The sequence below is a fragment of the Nyctereutes procyonoides genome, unplaced genomic scaffold, assembly GCF_905146905.1.
Source record: "Nyctereutes procyonoides isolate TBG_1078 unplaced genomic scaffold, NYPRO_anot_genome, whole genome shotgun sequence".
Lineage (NCBI taxonomy): Eukaryota > Metazoa > Chordata > Mammalia > Carnivora > Canidae > Nyctereutes > Nyctereutes procyonoides.
The window spans coordinates 34,520,423-34,539,283 of NW_026575120.1; the positions used below are offsets into that span (position 1 = coordinate 34,520,423).

At 38.3% G+C, this 18,861-nt stretch overlaps 1 protein-coding gene across 2 annotated transcripts in view; it reads left to right on the forward strand.

Annotated features, from left to right (window-relative positions):
* Nucleotides 1-18,861, forward strand: part of AGK (acylglycerol kinase) — a 75,804-nt gene that overhangs the window by 43,417 nt on the left and 13,526 nt on the right. For both annotated transcript variants that reach the window (XM_055335326.1, XM_055335327.1), the window contains exons 9-11: nt 7,269-7,338; nt 13,922-14,001; nt 16,756-16,813. In XM_055335326.1, coding sequence (XP_055191301.1) covers nt 7,269-7,338; nt 13,922-14,001; nt 16,756-16,813 — 208 coding nt within the window. The remainder of the gene's footprint in view (nt 1-7,268; nt 7,339-13,921; nt 14,002-16,755; nt 16,814-18,861) is intronic.

An 18,861-nucleotide genomic window follows, 5' to 3' on the forward strand; every position in this document is an offset into this window, starting at 1 on the left:
AGTGAGAAATAGTATAATCGAGCAAATTTTTGCAGGCTCTTATTGTCAGTTGCCTGATCTTTAATGTAAGCTTTGTGACAGAATTGGGGGAGGTCAATAAATAAAAGCTTGTTGAATGGATTAACAATATTTCTGGTTATATAAACTTCTAGAATCATAACAATAATAATACTCAGGTGATTTTCTGTTTAGGTTTTTTTTGTGCTTTGGGATTTTGATTAGATTGGTTTTTGCGGATTTATTTTTGCTGTTACAATTTTAGGAGCCATTTTATATCTTTTAACAATTCTCTTTCCCTATATATATCATAAAAGTTTTGGTCCATATGTCATACACAAGGCATAACCATAGACCTGTCTTATCAAGCCTTCGTCAAAATGTTTCCTGCTTCAAACCTTAATCTGATGGGAATATTCAGCTCTTCACCAGTTATCCTGAAGCCTGACATGGCATTTTAGTTTGCCAGACTTTTTATTCATAGTTTAGAATTTCTGAGGGGCAATGGATATAACAGGTAATGAATTATTCAAACATTTTTGCTTATCTGATATGAATTCTATCTGGTTTTGGTCTTGGTTACCTTAGAGAATTAGTCTTTTGTTTTATGTCAACATAGATGATTTGAACTGCTCAGCCAAAGTCCCCAGATATGTCAGTGATCCAGAGGGAGGCCATGTTCCTTGGAGAACACCTTGCCTGTCCCAAAGCCAGATTATGTGCAGTATGGCCACCCTCTAGGTCTTAGTTTCTTGAAGGTCTTCAGTTTTTTGGGAGCTGATTTTCCCTGGCTTAAACTAATGTTGTTGCTGCTTCTATTTATAATTTAAAGATTTATAAAACTTGATTTATAAGCATGCCCCATGGCTCTGAGGTAATTAAGTAAATCTACCCTGGGTTCAGAATTTTGTAGACCTCTCAACATGGCAGATGCCTAAGGCCATTTAAAAGAACAAGGCTTTGCTTTTTGCACGGCTGTCAAGATTTGTTGTACCATAATTACTACAGGAGAAAAAGGAATCTTGCATTTGGAATGTTGCAGGTAAATAATTCTAAAAAATAGCTGGTGCGACAGTGCAGCTTTAGCTAGAACTTTCAATTACTGCTGGAAAATGATAAATTCGCTGTTGTATTTTAGCTGTGTGCTGCCAATGATTTTGGAAAAAACCTGATCTTATAAGGCTTCTTCAGTTGCAACATTTTCTTTAAGGTCAGTCTCAAAAGCACTTCCTAAACCTCTCCATGTGCTCAGTACTACAGAGTAAGTAGAGAGCTTTTGGATCCTTTCTAATAGCTTCCTTCAGAATTAATATATTCATATCAGATTCATCTAAACTTGTGAACATGCCTCTTGCTTTATCCTAGATTTAATTTCATTTTCTAAACTGCTTCCTACTTTCCTGGATAGCATCTGTATTAGAGGGAAAAAATGGGATAAAGGCGTATTGATAGAGAAATATGGGAAAGAAAAATAGGCTGTTTCTTAACTTTGATTTTGCTTACTAGGGAGCCCAGAATGTAATCTAAGTATTTGAGTTAATGTGTATATTTTGGGGATTTTTAAAGTGTCGTAAATTGTACCTAAGTGCTAGAAATGCTGATTCAAGTGGATGTGATTCCTGACTTAGATGTTAACATTTTAAGCCTGGTCACACTGGTGGGGAGGCCTGTTAGATGTGGGGTTGCCCTTTGGGAACCTATAGATATTCCTTTGGTGCATCCACAGCAGCCTCACCAAGTGAGGGAGTGTGCCCTTGGAATCAGAAATTCAGCGTGAAGTTGAATTTCATTTTGCAGTGAACTTGCTCTGTCATCTTGAGAATTTTATTGAATCTCTCTGAGCGTTGGTTTCTTTACCTGCATTTATCAAATGCCCAACAGTAGTACTTACTTCAGAAGGTTGTTAACAAGTTAAACATAAAGACTAGTTAGGTAAGCAGGTAATTATGCTTGGTAAATTATTGGATATGTTGAAGACTTTATGCATCTTTATTGATAATTTAGGATGGAAAACTGTGAATAACAAATAGGATGACTGTATAGCTACTGAGTCCAGATTCTATAATTAAAATAATAGAAGCAAATCAAAGAAGAGAACACTCCATTGTCTTGCTGTTTCACCCGAGGAAAAACATTTTTTTAAAAAGATTTTATTTATGTATTCATGAGAGACACAGAGAGAGGCAGAGACCCAGGCAGAGGGAGAAGCAGGCTCCATGCAGGGAGCCCGACATGGAACTCGATCCTGGGTCTCCAGGATCACACCCCGGGCTGAAGGTGGCGCTAAACTGCTGAGCTACCAGGGCTGCCCAAGGAAAAACATTTTTAAAGGAAAAAGCATTTTATAGATATTCCAGTCAGTTACTACGGAATGGTGACTTTTCTACCAAATTGACATGATTAACCAGAAATATACAGAATAGATTAGCAGAAGCTATATCTGAAGAGAAACTACACTCTTTTGAATGGAGATTATAATAATTTCTGAGTGACTCTTTTCTTATAGTTAAGCGCTAGACATAATAAATCTTTTACTTTATTAGTAATTACTATATAACAACAGTAAAATACTAACATTGGTAAGCCTTTACAAAAACATGGAATACTTAGGGATAAATCGAACAAGATATGTGTAGGATTTATTTGAAGAGAAATCAAGAAAACAAATGGAGAGATATCTGCTCCTTCAAAATTCAACACAATCAGAATTTCAGGAGACATTTTATAGATATTAACATGTACATTCTAAAATTTATCTGGAAAAAAAATAAAATAAAATTTATCTGGAAAACTAAAGGAACTAGAATACCAGAATAACTTTGAAAAAGAATAACAAAGTTTGAGGACTTACCCTATCTGATTCCAAGACTTACTCTCTAAAGCTACAGTAATCAAGACAGTATGATGTTAGCAAAAGAAGAAATGGATAGATCAGTAGAAGAAAGTGTCCAGAATTAGGCCCACACATATCTGGATACTTGATTTTTTTTTACATAGGGGCCAGGACAATTCAATGGAGAAAGGTCAGTTTTTTCAACAATTGGTGCTGCAGTAGTTAGCTAAGCACATGCACAAAAATGAACCATAACCCATACCTCATATATATAAAAATTGACATGGAATCGATCATAGACTTAGATATAAAACCTAAAACTGTAAAACTCCTAGAGGAAAATCTTTGTGACTTTAAGCTAGGCAAGGATTTCTTAGGACACAAAAAACAGAAACCATAAAAACAACAAAAAAGGTAATTTTGGCTTCAGCAAAATTTAAAACATTTGGTCTTTGAAAAGCATTGTTTTTTTTAAAGGATTTTATTTATTTGAGAGAGAGCATGAATGAGAAAAAAAATACAAGCAAAGTGGAGGGGCAGAGGCAGAGGGAGAGGGAGAAGCAGGCTCCCTCCTGACAACATGAGGCTCAATCCCAGGACCGTAGGATTATGACCTGAGCTGAAGGCAGACACTTACCCCACTGAGCCACCCAGGCACCCTTGAAAGCATTGTTAAAGAAATGAAAAGACAAACTGCACACTGGGAAAAAATATTTGCAAGGCACATGTCTGATAAAGGACCAATATCCAGAGTATACAAATAACTCTCACAACTCAATAATAAGAAAACAAACAGCCTAATAGAAGGGCAAAAAATATTTGAACAGACCCTTCACCTAGGACATAGATGGCAAATAAGTCTATGAAAAAATATTCATCATTAGTCATTAGGGAAGTGTAAATTAAATCCACTCTGAGATACGTCTATTAGAATGGCTTAAACCAGTCAGAAACCTGACCTCATCAAGTGCTGACAAATACACAGAGCAGCTGAAAATCTTATGTTGGTGGTGGAAATGCAAAATGGTACAGCCACTATGGAAAATAGTTTGGCAGTTTCTTTTAAAATTAAACCTATGAGCAGCAATCATACTGCTAGGTATTTATCCAAAAGAAATGAAGACATAGGTCTATACAAAAACCTATACATGAATGTTTACAGTAGCTTCATTTGTAACTGCCAAAAACTGGTAATGGTGCCAATGTCTATCAGCTGGTGAATGGCAAAACAGTGGTATATCCATACAATGGAATACAACTCTGCAATAAAAAGAAGCAATCTTTAAATCCATTCAGCAACATAAATGAATCTCATACTCATGTGAGGAGTTTTTAAAAGCTCAACTACAAAGGTTTCATACTTTTTGTTTCAGTTTATATGACATTCTGGGAAAACAGTAGTTGCCAGCAGCTGATGGTGGGAGTGGGTTGGGCACAAAGGGCCATGAAAGAACTTTCTGAGATGTCATAAGTGTTCTTTTTATTTTCTTTTTTTTTAAAATATTTTATTTATTTATTCATGAGAGACAGAGAGAGAGGCAGAGACACAGGCAGAGGGAGAAGCAGGCTCCATGCAGGGAGCTTAATGATATGTTCTTTTTCTTGGTCATGGTCATGGTTACATGATGGAAGGCATTTGTCAAAATTTGTAGAACAGTGTACCTAAAAGGATGAAATTTCCTATTTATAAATTATATCTTGGCATGCCTGAGTGGCTCAGTGGTTGAGTGTCTGCCTTTGGCTCAGGTCATGATCCCAGGGTCCTGGGATTAAGCCTTGTGTTGTCAGGAGGGAGCCTGCTTCTCCCTCTGCCTCTGCCTTTCTGTCTGTGTGTCTCATGAATAAATACATAAAATCTTTAAAAATTATATCTCAAACTAACTTTGAAAAAGAAGTTAAAATATTAAGCTAATTTTTTCAAACATAGATAATTCTACTTGTGTGAATAGGTACTAGGGAGGAACTGTTAGTTCTTCAACTTGGTTGACATTGAGATGGACCTTTGTTGGCTACTCTTTCTCATCATTCATTCTGATTATCTACTGATCGTTGTCTTCCACCCTTGCAGTTCATTTATTTGGGACAATTTGAATATCAGTAAGGCTAATAACTATAATGCATTGAAACCTAGCAAATATTTTTAAAGCTATCTGTGAGTTCGTAATGATCTTCAGAAATAAAGGTGAAAAACTCAATGGTCCTTTTCAGAGGTTACTGAGATATCAGCTTATGATTTTGAAAATTGATGAAGTTAAAAAATCATTATTTATTAATAAATCATTTATTCTGATTTTTCTTGTACCACCTCTATTTTATGGTACCCAAATCGTTGATGAGGGAATGTTTCTCTTTGTGGACCAGATTAATAAATTAGAAGGAGCAATAATTTAAAAGATCACCATTTTGCAACTTTGTTAACTTATAAATCTAGCTATTGATTATCAACGGTTGATACTATCACAAAAAGAGACAAACAGATTTTATGTACTCCCTGATAGAAGTGCATACCACTGCCTCTGGAATATTTTTGCCAAACACACCAAACTGAACCAGATAGAGGTTTTTAGGAAATGCAGGGAATGGAGACATATGTTAATACCATGGGAATGCAATCAGTAAAATCCAGACCCTCAGCAACACAGTGAGACAACACATTTCTTTAACAAGTAGGGAAAAGAAAAGGAAAGGGAATCCGTAGGTCAGAAAAGACTTGACATATAAGCCCATTGCAACAAGTAGATCTTATTTAAATCCAGATTTGAATAGAGGAATTGAAAAAATATGAGTTAATTGGGGAAATTTCGACACTGACTAAATGTATGTTGATATAAAGAATTATTAAAATGTTTTAGATATGATAATGACATGTTTTTTTAAAAAAGTGTCATTTTGTGTTTTAGGAATATGTCTTTTAGGAATAAAGGATTGTGTGTTTTAGAGATACATAAAGGAATATCTATGGATAAAGTGTTAAGATATCTGGGATTTGTTTCACTACAGTTTGGGAGAAGTGAGTGAGAGTATATAAAAAGCAGTAAGATCAGCTATGCATTGATACTTGTTGGTACTGGATGAGGAATACACAAGAATTCATGATACTGTTCTCTAGGTTTTTTTTTTTTTTTTTAAAGATTGTAGTTATTTATTCATGAGAGAAACAGAGAGGCAGAGACCTAGGCAGAGGGAGAAGCAGGCCCCCTGCAGGGAGCCCAATGCGGACCGATCCCAGGACCGCAAAGTCAAACCCTGAGCCAAAGGCAGACGCTCAACCACTGAGCTACCCAGGCATCCCTCTCTAGGTATTTTTATATGCTTGGAATTTTATAGAATAAAATCATTAATTCATCAAATATTGATTGCCTTTTACATAGCATGCTCTGTGCTAGGTGTTAGGTTTTCTGTTGGTCAATAGTAGATGTACATTATTACTAACCTTGTGGAGCTTTCAGTCTTGCAGGAGGCAGATGATAAAGATGTAAATTAAAAAACGTGTATTATAAATTGTGATCTTTGCTGAAGTAAAATGAACACAGATTGGTAATAGGGAAGGCCTATAGGCTGGTTCTGGTGAATGGTGACATTTCAGCCAAGATCTGAAGGGTGAGAATAGCCAGCCATGCAAAGAGACAGTAAAGTGACAGGAGGGAGAGACAGGCTGGGCAAGGAAAGTGTTTGATGTGGGTTGACTCATTCTTTCTGCGGCAGGAGCAAATATTGTCTGGCCACTTGTTGATTTAATATTTCTTTGGCTGACTCTATGTTGTATATTAATGTATGTCTGATCTGGGATCTAATTAGACTGTGAACCCTAGAACGGCTTTTAAGCTAGCATAGTTTCCCTTGCTCTGAATGGTTGTCAATGGTACAAACCTTTCTTACCTGTAGACTTTTCAACTGATGATTAGAATGTAGATAGGAATAGTCTTGTGTCTGTGCACAAAAGAATCAGCAATTAAAATTACATCCTTGTCATCCTTGGGTTCTACATTATATATTGCTGAGATAGCTCAGATCCTATCCTTTAGTTACCCTTTAGGTTATAGAGTAAAAAGAAACAAATTTTTTCAAATGGTTGAATTTCTTGGAATGAAAAGATGGGGTGTGTGTGTGTGTGTGTATATATATATATACACACCAAGTATCATATTTTCCAGTAATAAGAGCCAGACACAATAGTAGAGTTTCAATAACTGTGAAGTAAGCAAATGATGGGCACCTTATATAAATTTATCTTTGCCAAAGCCTTCCACTATATTTGTTTTGGTAATTCTTTTATATTCATTTGTCTTGGAGTATTTTGAGGGAATATATCTTTTTCCCTCACCTGACTGTTAGTACTCTGGGCAGGAGAGAGAGAGAGAGAGATTGAGAGAGAATGTGTTGGGGGAGAGATCGCTTGTTTTTCCACACATGATCATTACTTCCCTTTGTCTTTTAGACATATTACAGATGCCACACTTGCCATTGTGAAAGGAGAGACCATTCCACTTGATGTCTTGCAGATCAAGGTAAAGTCTTTTTTTCAGAGTTTGACAAAATTCACAAAGTAATGTACACATGAGTTAAAATAAGATGTAGCAGTTCAAATGGGGTTACAATGAAAGTAATATCCTTTCCTATCCCAAGCATAACTCCCAGAGAAAAATCATTTTACCTGTTTATTTTAGTTTTTATCACTAGTTAATATGCTTCTGATGCTCCTTTTTAAAACTGTGTTCCACCCCCCCCCCCAAAAAAAAACCTAAAGGGTACCATCATAACCATTTTCAGGTGTACAGTTGATCAATAGTCTATGAAATTGCTTTTTGATTTATCAGTTTTAGGCTTTATCTCTTGACTTCTTTGTTATAAATAAGAATTCTCCGTGTCTCCTCTCAGTATAGTTGTGTCACTATTTTTAGTTCTTCCATTGATTACTTTTGGACTACATCATTTCTCTATCTCATATAGTGGTTTGGAATATTAAAAAAGCTAATAATACAAAGCTGCCTGGGACAGTGATGGGTTTCACTTTAACCTGTTTGCATGGTGGCTATCTCTTGCTCTTATGCTCTGCTAAAGGTGAAACCTTTCTCATGTCCCATCTGTCCTTTGGAAGATGGGTCTTTAGAATTCAGGTTACGTGGCTGTCTTACAGCTCTCTGATGGGCTCAAGAAAAATGTTGATTTTGTAGGTTATCTGGCTTTTTCTCATTTTTCAAGTGGGAACAGTATTCTTTGTAAGTTCCTACATCCTAAATGTGAGCAGAACTTCCATTTTTCTATTGGATAGTCTAACATTTTATTGATTTGTAGATGAACTCATGTATCGTTTTAAAAAAAAATTTGCTGGCTATACCCACTAAAAGGGCTTTAAAGCAATGACACCCTACAGCAATGAGCATACCTGGCACTCAGATTTTGTTTTCTAAATACTGTTCCCTAATAAAAGTTACTAGGAAAATAAATAAATAAATAAATAAATAAATAAATAAATAAATAAATAAATAAAATAAAATAAAATAAAATAAAATAAAATAGAAAAGTTACTAGGACTCGGTGAAGAGATGACTTTCAGAGGCAAGGCAAGGACAAAGCCAAGAGCTACTCAAAAACTAGTGTCAACATGAAAAGACATAGGAGTTAGCCTGATGGTATCCATCTGGCCAATTTTGGGACAGTTTGAACATCAAAAAGAATAATAATGCTAATGGATTATAATATAGGAAATAAAAATGAATTTATGAGCCTATAGCTTAATATTAGAGAATTTACAACTTGTCAATACTGAAGGAATGATAGTTATTATTTTGTAATCGCTGATGAAATAATTGATTCAGATAGAGATCATCAGTGGATGCTAAAACCATTGAATAGGGAAGGTTGTTGGGGAATATATATTGACATAATATTAAGGCATCACCAATTACCGAATGATTACAAAGAGGAAAATGTACCTGTGTGATAGAGAGGACCAGGATACACCACCTTAACCAAGTGCTCAAACCTAGCATCACCAATAGTGGGACAGACAGACACTATCTGCCTCCTGATGTGATCTACTGAGAAGGATACACCATCACCTATGTGGTTCCTTGCCCCAAACATTCACTTCTCTGAATCTAACGGAAACTAGTAATGAGAAAAAAGTCTAGCAAATCCAAATTGCGGGACATTCTAAAAACAACAGTTGGTCTGGCCTCTTCAAAAATGTCAGTGTCCTGAAATCCAAGAGAAGATAGTCTGTTCAAGATTAGGGAAACCATAGCAATATAGTTAAATCCAGTACAAAATCCTGGGTTAGAAAAATAAAAAACAAGACCATAAAAGGTATTATGGGAACAATCAGATATTTAATATGGACTGTATGGGATATATGTCAATGTTAGATTTCTTGTGAGTCACCACAGTATTATGTTTATGTCTGTCATTGTTCTTAGGAGATGCATGTTGAAATACTTAAGGGTGAGGACCCTGAAGTCTTCCATTTATTTGCAAATGATTTAACAAAACTACAAAATGCGCACACAGATAAAGCCAATAGGCAAACATGTTTGTAGCTGGTGAATATAGTTGAGAGATATAAATGGTGTTCGTTGTACATTAAAGAATTTCTTGGTTGGGCATTTTTCCAAAGGGAAAATTTTGGAGGGAAGAAGACCCAGTAGCCATTCCTGATTCCTGATTGGAACCCTCTCTTTAAAAAGAATTTAATTCTAAGAAAAATTCTCACTGGGCAGTAGTTAGGTACCTGTTCCTCCTCCATCACTTCTCCCCCTTTCCCCACCACAAAAGGGCAGATTCCTCAGAAGGCTAAACCATAACGCCAAACAATTCTATGAATGTGAGCCCCATGTCATTTGCTCAGATTTGGTCTTAAAATGTATCAGCTACATTCACGTGGTCCTTTAGAGGCTCTGAATGCTTTATATTCTCTAAAGTTTCAAGTTTCCTAACACCTATGAAAGAAGGTTTCACACTATGTCACAATTCCAAACCTGAGTCCTAAAATATTGCTGTTAGCTATATAGCATTGGCCAGGTGCATATTTATAATTGGCAAACCCATGTGCCTACAGCCAGTTTTCCTTTGTTCTTTACGCGGTGATGTCTGAACTCTCCACCGTGACATCACTGGTCATGATAAAAGTTATTTCAGTCGCATTTAATTCTTTAGTGAATAATAAATCTAAGTCCTTCTTACAAAATAGAAGGGCTGGGGGAAAGAAATTCTACCCCCAGGAAGGCAGCACAGATTGGCATCTGTGGAAATATTATATTAAAATGTTATTACCAAAGAAGGTGTCAGGCTATATCTCCTAATAACTAGGTGATTTACTGCTGCTTATAAGTGTGCGAGAAGTAATACATTCCAGAGTAATTAGGATTTAATTGGGAATTGTTGGCTCTGCTTGTATTTAAAAGCCTTGTCTCCTCTTTTTTTTTCTTTTGAATGTACTGATTTTGTGAATTGATGAAACCAGTATCAAATTTGCCACAGGCCCTGTGTATTGATGACACAGCCCAAGAAGCACAAAACTTTTAAAATTAATTCCTAGAAAACATAGTACAGCGACCTCCACTGTGGTTTCTGAGGCACCCAGCTAAGCTGAATTTGTCTTCTCTTTCTTCCTTATTTCTGGAAATTGTTTCAGAATATGGGAGTGGGGCAAGGAGGATTATAGTTAAGCCTGATACTTGATTCCACTTCTTTTAAAAAACAAGCCCAAACCCAATTAAACATATATAACTGAAGAGTCTCCAAAGAAATAGTCCTTGGGGACTATAATATTGCTTTATATTTAGATTTTTTACAGTGTCCGTGTGTGTTCATATCTCACTTGGAGTTCCAGCTTAAGCGGACAAGATGTGTATTAGTATCTTCATTTGACAGAGTTAAAAAAAAAAAAAAAAAGGAATGAGCTGGTTATCTGGCTCGTCATGCTGGAGACAGAAGTAGAATCTAGATTTCCTGTCTTATGGTCCATTGCTTTTTGACTTGACTGTTTTGTCCAGGTGGCATCACTTGGCACTATCCCATGATTTCTAAAGGGCCTTTTCCTATATAGACATCTACAAAGCCTAGTACTTGACTTTAAAGTAACTACTGGAAAGACTTATCAAAGTCTTTCTAGTTCTTTCTTTTTGCTCCTGCAGTTGGACTCTTAAAACCTGCCAACCCAGAACCTGAAGAGGAGGATAGGGCTGCTGGTGGAAGTTAGAATCTCTCCTTTCTTCTGTATTCCTAGCTTCCTTCTGTTCAAACCCTGACTGATCGTTCTCTCAGAATGATGCTGAGAGCTGCTTCAGAACTTCTGTATTCCTCTTTGTTTCTAAGTCTTCACCTAGAATTCCTAAAATTCCTAGGTTAGTACTTGTCTAGTTGACCAGAATTGTTTTAACTGCCCCTTAAGCTTTTATTCTGACCAGCTCTCTGAGTTTTTTTTTTCTTTAGCAAACCATTAGGCCATTTTCTCTTTCCAGGGGGCCTTTGATTTGGGACAAAGTATATCCTTTGCTGTTAAGATCTGGCTGTGTGCCTGTCTTTCTGTATCTGTTTTTGTTCACTGATCCGTCCATCTGATACTCTATCACCCAGGCCTTTATCACCTTAACATCCAGTGGTGTTTTGTCTGTCAGCTTCCACTATACCCATCTGCCTTTGTTTATTTCTCTTGTGCACCCCAACAAAGACCAGTCTCTTTGTTACCAACCCTCAGGCCTCTTCTGAATCCCGAGGGCTCTACACCCATCTGGCTGTTAGCTGGGCTTCTCTAGATCTTTGTACACTCATTTCCTATTGTCCAGAGTCCTTCCTACCCCTTGCTAGGAACTGTACCCCAAATCAGTGGCACCGAGACATTTCAAGGCTTTTCAGCTAATCTTAACAAAATCTTCTTAAAATCTTCCAAAGAAAAGTGAGAAAACATTCTTAGAACACCAGTTGGGACGTCTTGAGTTCTAAAACCAAGACTTACATGTGACACTATCTGCTTTTGATTGCCTTTCCTGAGGAATATTAGTTATGCAGAATGCCTCCCAGAGAAGGGTTGCACAGTTAACAATTCAGGGAAACTGTATTTCTCCTTTTGGAAGTATATCACGTACAGTAGCCTATTAAAGACTCTTAGAAGAACCACAGTAAACTTAACTTGTTTCAAAACAAGGCATTTTGGTATTTCTCAGCTTTGATCATGGGACCCTCTACCATCATCATTGTTCTTATTAGTTGTGACACCTACTAACCCCTATGGAGCCTTTGGGGAAATCCGCCTGTAGGTACTACATACTCAGTGTTGCTTCTCTCCCGGAGGCTAAACCAGCACTTCTCTCTTTTCTATCACTCCATGCTTCTCCCCAGTCTCCCTCAATCTAGGCAACTTGTTCTTTAAAATTTAATGTAGGTGTCGCTTTATGTTGTATTTCCGTTGCCATTCATCTCCTTTACTCCCGCCACACCTCATGCAGTCACACCTGCTTTGTGCTTTCCTAATACTTGGTGCCTCTCTCTATTATGGAAATCTACTGCATTGTATTGTCATTGTCAGTGTCTGCACACCCATGTCGCACCCAGAGCTGTTTGAGGGCAGATCTTTTTTTTTTTTTTAAATCACTATATAGGGATCCCTGGGTGGCACAGTGGTTTGGCGCCTGCCTTTGGCCCAGGGCGCAATCCTGGAGACCCGGGATCGAATCCCACATCGGGCTCCCGGTGCATGGAGCCTGCTTCTCCCTCTGCCTGTGTCTCTGCCTCTCTCTCTCTGTGACTATCATAAATAAATAAAAATTAAAAAAAAGAAAAAGAAAAAAAAAATAAATCACTATATAGGTGATTTTTTTTTAATCACCCTAATACAGGATATGTATTTGTCGATGATCATTCCATGACAAAAAATGATAAGCTTTCTACCATCGGGGTGGCTCAGAGCCCTGCTATGTTCCACAATGTCCCCTTGGTTCCCAGGAGCCTAATGTATCCTTGCTGTGCGAGGCTGAGGTATGTCACTGTCACCTCTGGGCCCGACCATCTGTGGCTGTAGCTCCCTTTCCCATGTGTAAGCTGGTACAGAGGGCAGAAGAGCCCACCTACTGCTTGGACAGATAGACACCAAAGAATGAGAGGCCAAAAGCTTTATAAGCTGCCCCTCCCAGTGTGTGATTCTCCGAGAAATCCCTTACTTGGTTTTGGTGTAGTAGGGTTGAAGTGGGATTGAGGGGAAACACTCCCTCCCTGAGAAGACCTCACATACTTTCTCTAGACCGACAGTTTACAGCATCAAGGATTCTCTTCTACTTCCTTATCTTCTGCTGATACTGGCTGTACTGATGGCATCGTGGAAATGGAGCTGATTCTGTCCCCTTGTAGCAAGTTTTGTGGAGTTGTGTCTAGCATGCAGGAGCTCTGTTTAGAATGTGGGCAAAGCCTTGGGCTTTGGCTGTAATTCTGAGCTCTGGGTAAAGGGCCTTTTTACAGTCTTGATATATGTATTTATACTTTAAGGAAGGTCCATCATGAAGTACAAACTCTTAAAGACCATATTGTGTATGTTTTCTATATATTGCTTAACTCATGGATTTATTAGTAATTCACTGATTGTAATATGCAATATTTTGCCATAAAGGGTTGGATTAAATCAGAATTGCTTTTTATTCTGACTTGCTACAACAGATATCTGGCTGTATTTTTTAGATATTCAGGCGAAACATTCTAGAGTACCAGGATTCTTCTCTTTACTTGAGAGCACTTGGACCTCTAAAGAGAATGCAGGCTTAAATTATCTTTGCCTTGGGCAAGTCTGTGAGAGAGAAGAAATTCTGGCTGGTTGAAGAGCCAGCATAGTTAGGTACTTCATAATTTACAGTCTGAAGTATAATAATATGTTCCCTTGCCAGCAAATTCATGAGGCCTAGTATATAAAAATTAATTTCATTTTATAATATGGTTTATTCAAGTCCTTTTACTGATTACTCAGTTAATTTCTGAGATTTTGAACATCCTTTTTAGAATTTGGTTTGATGAAAAGTAGGCCATGAACATTTGCTCGGTGTTCACCTGTAGAGAGTTCCAAGTTACTGTAATCATTAATTTAAAATGAATGTATTTAACTTCCAGGGAGAAAAGGAACAGCCCGTGTTTGCAATGACTGGCCTTCGATGGGGATCCTTCAGAGATGCTGGCGTCAAAGTTAGCAAGTAAAGGATTATTGTACTGATGTGGGATGATTTTTTAAAGACTCTTCTGCTCCTGTCTTTGAGGTTTCAATATACAGTGATCATCTAGGAAGAAATCTGGTGGGCCTGGAGGTTGAATTACTTATGAATAATAAATGTGTAGATGGTTAGATCTGACACAGAAAGGTTGGGGAAGATTCTGGTTTCCTCCTTGCTTGTTTGGTAGTGAAGCGGTATAGACTGCATCTCTGTCTCTGGACATTGCGTCTGAGCACAGGTGAGGCTCATGCTAGGCTGAAATTGCCTGGGTCCAGCAGCCTGTTGGGGTGGCACTGATGGGGGTGCCTCCAGCCCTTGTGGAGCTTTTACAGTTCTGGTCAGAAGACTGTCCTTGAGAGGCATTCTTGTTGCAAGCCTAGCGGATCGAAAGACCCGCGGCTGGCTTCCACGGGAATGGACTTCTTTTTTGAAGAGCTCATTGTGCCGAATGAAACTATTGTCTTGGAATTTGGGTGTGCTGTGTTCTGCTCCAAGGTGGTGCAGACACAGGCTTCCTGAGGTGGGATTGGTGGAGACGCTGCGTGAGGTTCACTCCGTATCAGTTCGGTTGTGCTCTCTCTTTACCTTTTCTTAACATGGGACTTATAATTTTAGTATGGTTTGAATGAATTATGATCAATCTCACCACTTTTTATCAAGAAAACCCCTTTCCCCTCCTGGGCTTCCCTACCATGCTTCCTTTATAGAAATTTCTCTTGGCACTTGATGGGATGAGCACTGGGTGTTATTCTATTATGTTGGTATATTGAACACCAATAAAAGATAAATTTATTAAAAAAAAAAAGAAATTTCTCTTACATGTATTACTTTGTTATTCCTGCCAGTGGAGTTCTGGAGAGTGGAATGTCAAAGAGAAATGTTGCTGTATTATATTACATTGTTGAGCGTTTCACATTGTTGTTATTTGTAAATTGGCCATGATTACCTTGATTCCACTAATCACTCTCTGTTTTATCTGTGATCTCCGATACCAGCACCTCACCAAGAGGAATTGCTTAGTTTTCCCTGAAAAAGTCTGGTGCAAACAAACTGTTTTCTGAAATGTGTTAATCAACAGTGAGCATTAGCATAAATCAGCCCCTTTAGTACTATCTCACACACCTGCTCCTGTTTTGATTGATTTTTGAACAATGAATTTAAAAATTTTGGTGGTGGTTATGCAACACCTCAGCTGGGACCCTCCACCGAGTCACCCTCTGTGCCTTGGGAGAAACAATAGGCATGCATGAAATGATCTGGCTGGCCTTCGGGCTACAAGCATAGTTTCAAGCTGTGCTGTTGGTAGACATGAGTGGAACTACGGCCAGTTAGGAATAAACGGCCTTTCTCTCTGGCTAGCTGGGAAATGAAGCAAATTATTACATAAGCTTAGAAAAAAAATCAGATGATCAAGGTCCTCATTAGTAGCATCACACTATGGACCTAATAATAATGAGGATGGCTCCACATTGCTCATTGAATTCTATCTAACCTCTGTGTTGTGGCATTTAAGGCCCAACTTTATCCGTCATCTGTCAACCCTAATTCCATAGTTCTGTGTCTTTACTTTCAAGTCTTTGCTGTGACTGCTTTTCTGAGTGTTTCTTGTACCTTTGCTACTCCTCTTGCCTAGAATGACTTCTTTTCCGTCTTTCACATGTCTAAATCAAAACCATCTTTCTAAATTCCACACCCTTACTTTGCCCTTGTGCCATTCATTATGCAGGCATGGCTGCTCCCATGATTTCCAGCCCTTAGTGATTTCTTGTCCCTCCTCGACTCTCCTTACCAACAAATAGTGATCGGTTTACACCGATACATATGGTCGTGTATTGATTTCTATTACTTTTTTTGGCTTTATTTTCTCAAATTAGAAGACTTCAAAGGCAGGAACTTTATACTCTTTCTTCTCTTTCCTTCATATACATAGTAAGTGCTAAATAAATGCATATTGATCAGAATCAAATAGAGAACACTTAAGATGGCCTGGTAAGGGACAGATAAATTTTGATAGAGGAATCTATTTTATGCCACTTTTCTAATTCCTAGTAGGCATCTTTCTCTCTCTGCTAGCTTTTAGGTATTAAGCAATATGCAGCAGACTCTCTTCATTCCCAGATTGAACATTTCCATTTTAAAGCTACATAAAATGTGTAATGTGAAGTTACACTGATTTACAAATTTTAATTATTTGTATGTGTGAGAGAGAACATCATATATAAGGTATGTGTGTGTCAGAGAAAGAGAGAGAACACATATATAGGGTCTGGTCACTTAGCATGTGAGTCACACACCAGATCACCTGGCATCTGCATCTCATTGTGGCTTCATCATCTTCTACTCATTGCTCTTTTGAATGTATTCTCTACTACATCCTGTGGTTGAAAGTGTGTATTACAGTGGTACCTGTAAATTGAGAGAGAGATGCTGATTATGTATTTCTTATGAATTGCAAGGATCTATCCACTGTGTACCTAATTGCACACTGTTTGACACAGCATTGAAATGCATATTCAAAATTTAACTGCACTTTTTTCTGCTAAAGTATAATCCCCAGGCCACCAGAACTGTGAGTAGAGTGTAATTCATAGTACACATCTCACGCTAGAGGTGACTGTGAAGAGTACCCACAGTCGAGGTGTGGTTCGAACGTACTGTTGTCCAACATGAACCGTGTCTATCACGTGGATAGTTCTCTTAAGATTCTAATTAGATTTTTGTCTTGATCTTTCTCAGGTACTGGTATCTTGGGCCTCTTAAAACCAAAGCAGCTCACTTCTTCAGCACCCTTAAGGTAAATGCAATTTACAATGTAGAAATTTGCCCTGTGTTATTTTGTTATTACTCTGTGATGTGTGTATTTGGATTTTTAAAAAATTCCCTGCTACAGATACATAAGTCATGCTCCAATACTAAAATATGGGATACTTAGATACGAGTGCAGAAAGCATTCCTATTAGATAAGCTATCGCCTCTCATCTACTAGCTTATTCCCTCCATTACCAAACTCGTACTTAATTTCTCTTTGGCATCCCACTTCCTTTTGCTTATCTATTCACTCACTCTTGCCAGACAAACCTGGAATAAAATGACCTATATCTCATCAATTATTTGTAAGGGTGTCTACATTCATATCTGGAAATGAATTAAAGATTTGCATCCGAATGTATGTAATTGTGCAGGCTTGTGTATAATGGAGTAGGTTTCAAACTGTCCTAGCAAAATTTGGGTAGTGGTTACTGTCTCGAACAGTATAAATAGAGGATATTTCCAACATTGGAGAATGTTCCATCCGGCACTGCTCCTATAGCCTGTTCACTGAAAAATGTTGCCATAGAGAAAAGCTGAACCGTGTATATTAATGAAAATGCTAATAGAAAAGTCATCCTTATCTGTGGATGACATCCTGTGTTCAGCTTTTATGCAAATCAAAGCAGTATATTCAAAAGTTGGCAGGTCAATCTGAAAATTGGCAGATGAAATTTGTAGTGAAAATATTGGTTTTAATGTTAATATTCAGAGTGTCAAGGGATTTTCTAATTATAAAAGTGATGTATGTCCATTGCAAAACATTTGGAAAACATAGCTCCCCGTATCTTCTAAATAGATTCTTGTATGTTAAAGAAATGTAAAAAAAAAAAAAAAAAAAAAAAAAAAAAAAAAACCAACCCCAAAAAAACAAAACCCTAAAGTACTAGGGTGACCAATTTATATGATTATGAAAATGAACTTGGAGGGCAAAGCCTCTCTACACTGAAGGCAGACTGTTTTAGTAAAATGCATCGTTACTCTTGCTTAAGGGAATAATTTCAGTGGTGGAGTAGTGGGTGCATTTAAGAAGAGTAGCAAAGCTCTACTACCTCAAGTTGTAGAGTCAGGGAGAACATAAACTGTTTCCAGCATTTCGTCAGTAAACAGTTATTAAATATCTAGTGGGGCCAGCCCTGCTGTCTGCTTGGAGTGTTCAAAGTCAAATAAGACAGGTTTCCTGCCCTCCAGGAGGATCCACGTGCAGGGAGTGTGAGGGGCAAGTAAGCCCGTGGTCTGGCAAGTGCAAGGACAGCGTATGGAAAGATAAGGTGGGGGCAGACAGGAGGCAGCAGTCCTCCCAGGGCAGAGAACACTTGTACTGGAGTTTGAATCTGTACAGGACTAGAGCAAAGGCATTCCGGGTGGAGGAGCCAGGCTGTGTGAAGTGGCCGTGATGTCACACAGCTGCCAGGGCAGCCGAGCAGCGGGGAGGGGGTGTCGAGGGAGGGCTAGGCATGGCAGGTTTGGATGTGGCGTCTGACTTTTACCATGAAAGCGTTGGGGAGTTGCTGAGTCTTAAGCAGGGGAGAGATGGGACCAGGTCTGCATTTTAGAAAAGTTATTTGTCAGGAGTGTAGACGAGAGATTGCCTGCCGGTAGTGAAGGCAAGGGCACCAGACCAAAGATTGTTCAAGGCAGGTGAGAAGCGATGAGGTCCAGCCAGGATGCCAACTGTGTGTGCTGACAGCAGAGGGTGGGTGAAAGGGGTCGTGAGGTGGCCCCTTTGAAAATGGGGGATGAGAGGAGTCTCTGGTTTCTGATCGGGGCCTAGTTCGCTAACTAATTTTCTGTTAACACTGACAATATTAGAATAGGATCGAATTTGTGGAGAAAGGGGATGTTTTCAGTTTGGCACATACGGAGGTCAGCTTCCCTGTGGAGACAGGCGGAGATACAGTTGTGACTTAGGTCTGAAGACACAGGTGTAGACGTCCTGAGTGCTGGAGTGGTGTTGCAACTCGGGGTTTGACGAAGTTGCTGTGTAGAGCAAACAAGCCCATGGTTAGCCCCGAGGACTGTAGGCATTTAGGG